Genomic DNA, 990 nt, shown 5'->3' on the forward strand with positions numbered 1-990 from the left:
TTAAAGCATTTGTGTTGTTGCTGTGTTCTGCATCGGGTCTACGGACAAAGAGGGCGCATCGTTAGACTCCTCTCCAGGACGTACTCGGTTTTGGCCAAATCGGCTCCGTACAAGTTGCTTGAGCTGTGTACGGAAATGCTGGTATTTGAAGCAATAAACGACTGGATTCACGCTCATGTTGCACATGACTAACCCCGTGAAAGCGTCTGAAATGCCTCTGACGGAAAACACATCGACGATATCAGTACTTAAGATCAATCGTAACATCTGCATCGGAGTCCAGCAAATGAAAAACATGCAACCAGCGATCAGCATCGTAGTGATGACGTTTCTTTTAGCCTTACTGAAGACACCATCTTGCTGATTGGCGTTAGCATTGTCAAGTTTGTGTCGAAGAACGAGAAGAATTCGAACGTACGAAAACGATATAAGGAATGCTGGAAGGATGTACTCGATGAGAAAAGTCCAACAAAACACAAAAACCTCGAAGATCTTTCCATTGGTACGATTGTAGCGGCACGTCCCCTTTATCACATGGTGTAAGAAAAGAAATATCAGCGCATATACAAAGCCGATGATCCAAGCAGCACACATTGAAACTTTGATCTTAAAGAGTGAGCAGTAGTTGCGGTGTTTGACCGGATGGCACGTGGCAAGAAAACGCTCCAGCGATATCACCACCAGATTGTACGTGGATGTTACATTGACTGCCCAAACAAAATATTCAGACTCAAGAAATCGACAAATAATTTCACCGAATATGTTTGCTTGCAACGTTGTCAGTAGAGAACTTTGTTTGATCCCAGTTATGAGGAGAAACACCAAACCAGAGACGAAGTCGATGATGGATTGGTGACGGATAAGTCGGTTAGTGAAGGAGCTGAACTGTTCACGTCTGACCGTCATGACGAAAATCACCAAACCGTTTCCGAGAATGGCTGAGCATCCGATGGTAATGCTGAACGCTATGACGAGAGAACCGGACTCCAT

General features: G+C 44.6%; 1 protein-coding gene across 1 annotated transcript; it reads right to left on the reverse strand.

Moving 5' to 3' along the window:
* LOC139937253 (galanin receptor 2b-like) lies at nt 1-990 on the reverse strand. Its single transcript, XM_071932347.1, has one exon. It carries the CDS (start codon nt 988-990, stop codon nt 1-3), a length of 990 nt encoding a protein of 329 aa, XP_071788448.1.

This window comes from Asterias amurensis, chromosome 5, assembly GCF_032118995.1.
Source record: "Asterias amurensis chromosome 5, ASM3211899v1".
In the NCBI taxonomy this organism is placed as follows: Eukaryota; Metazoa; Echinodermata; class Asteroidea; order Forcipulatida; family Asteriidae; genus Asterias; species Asterias amurensis.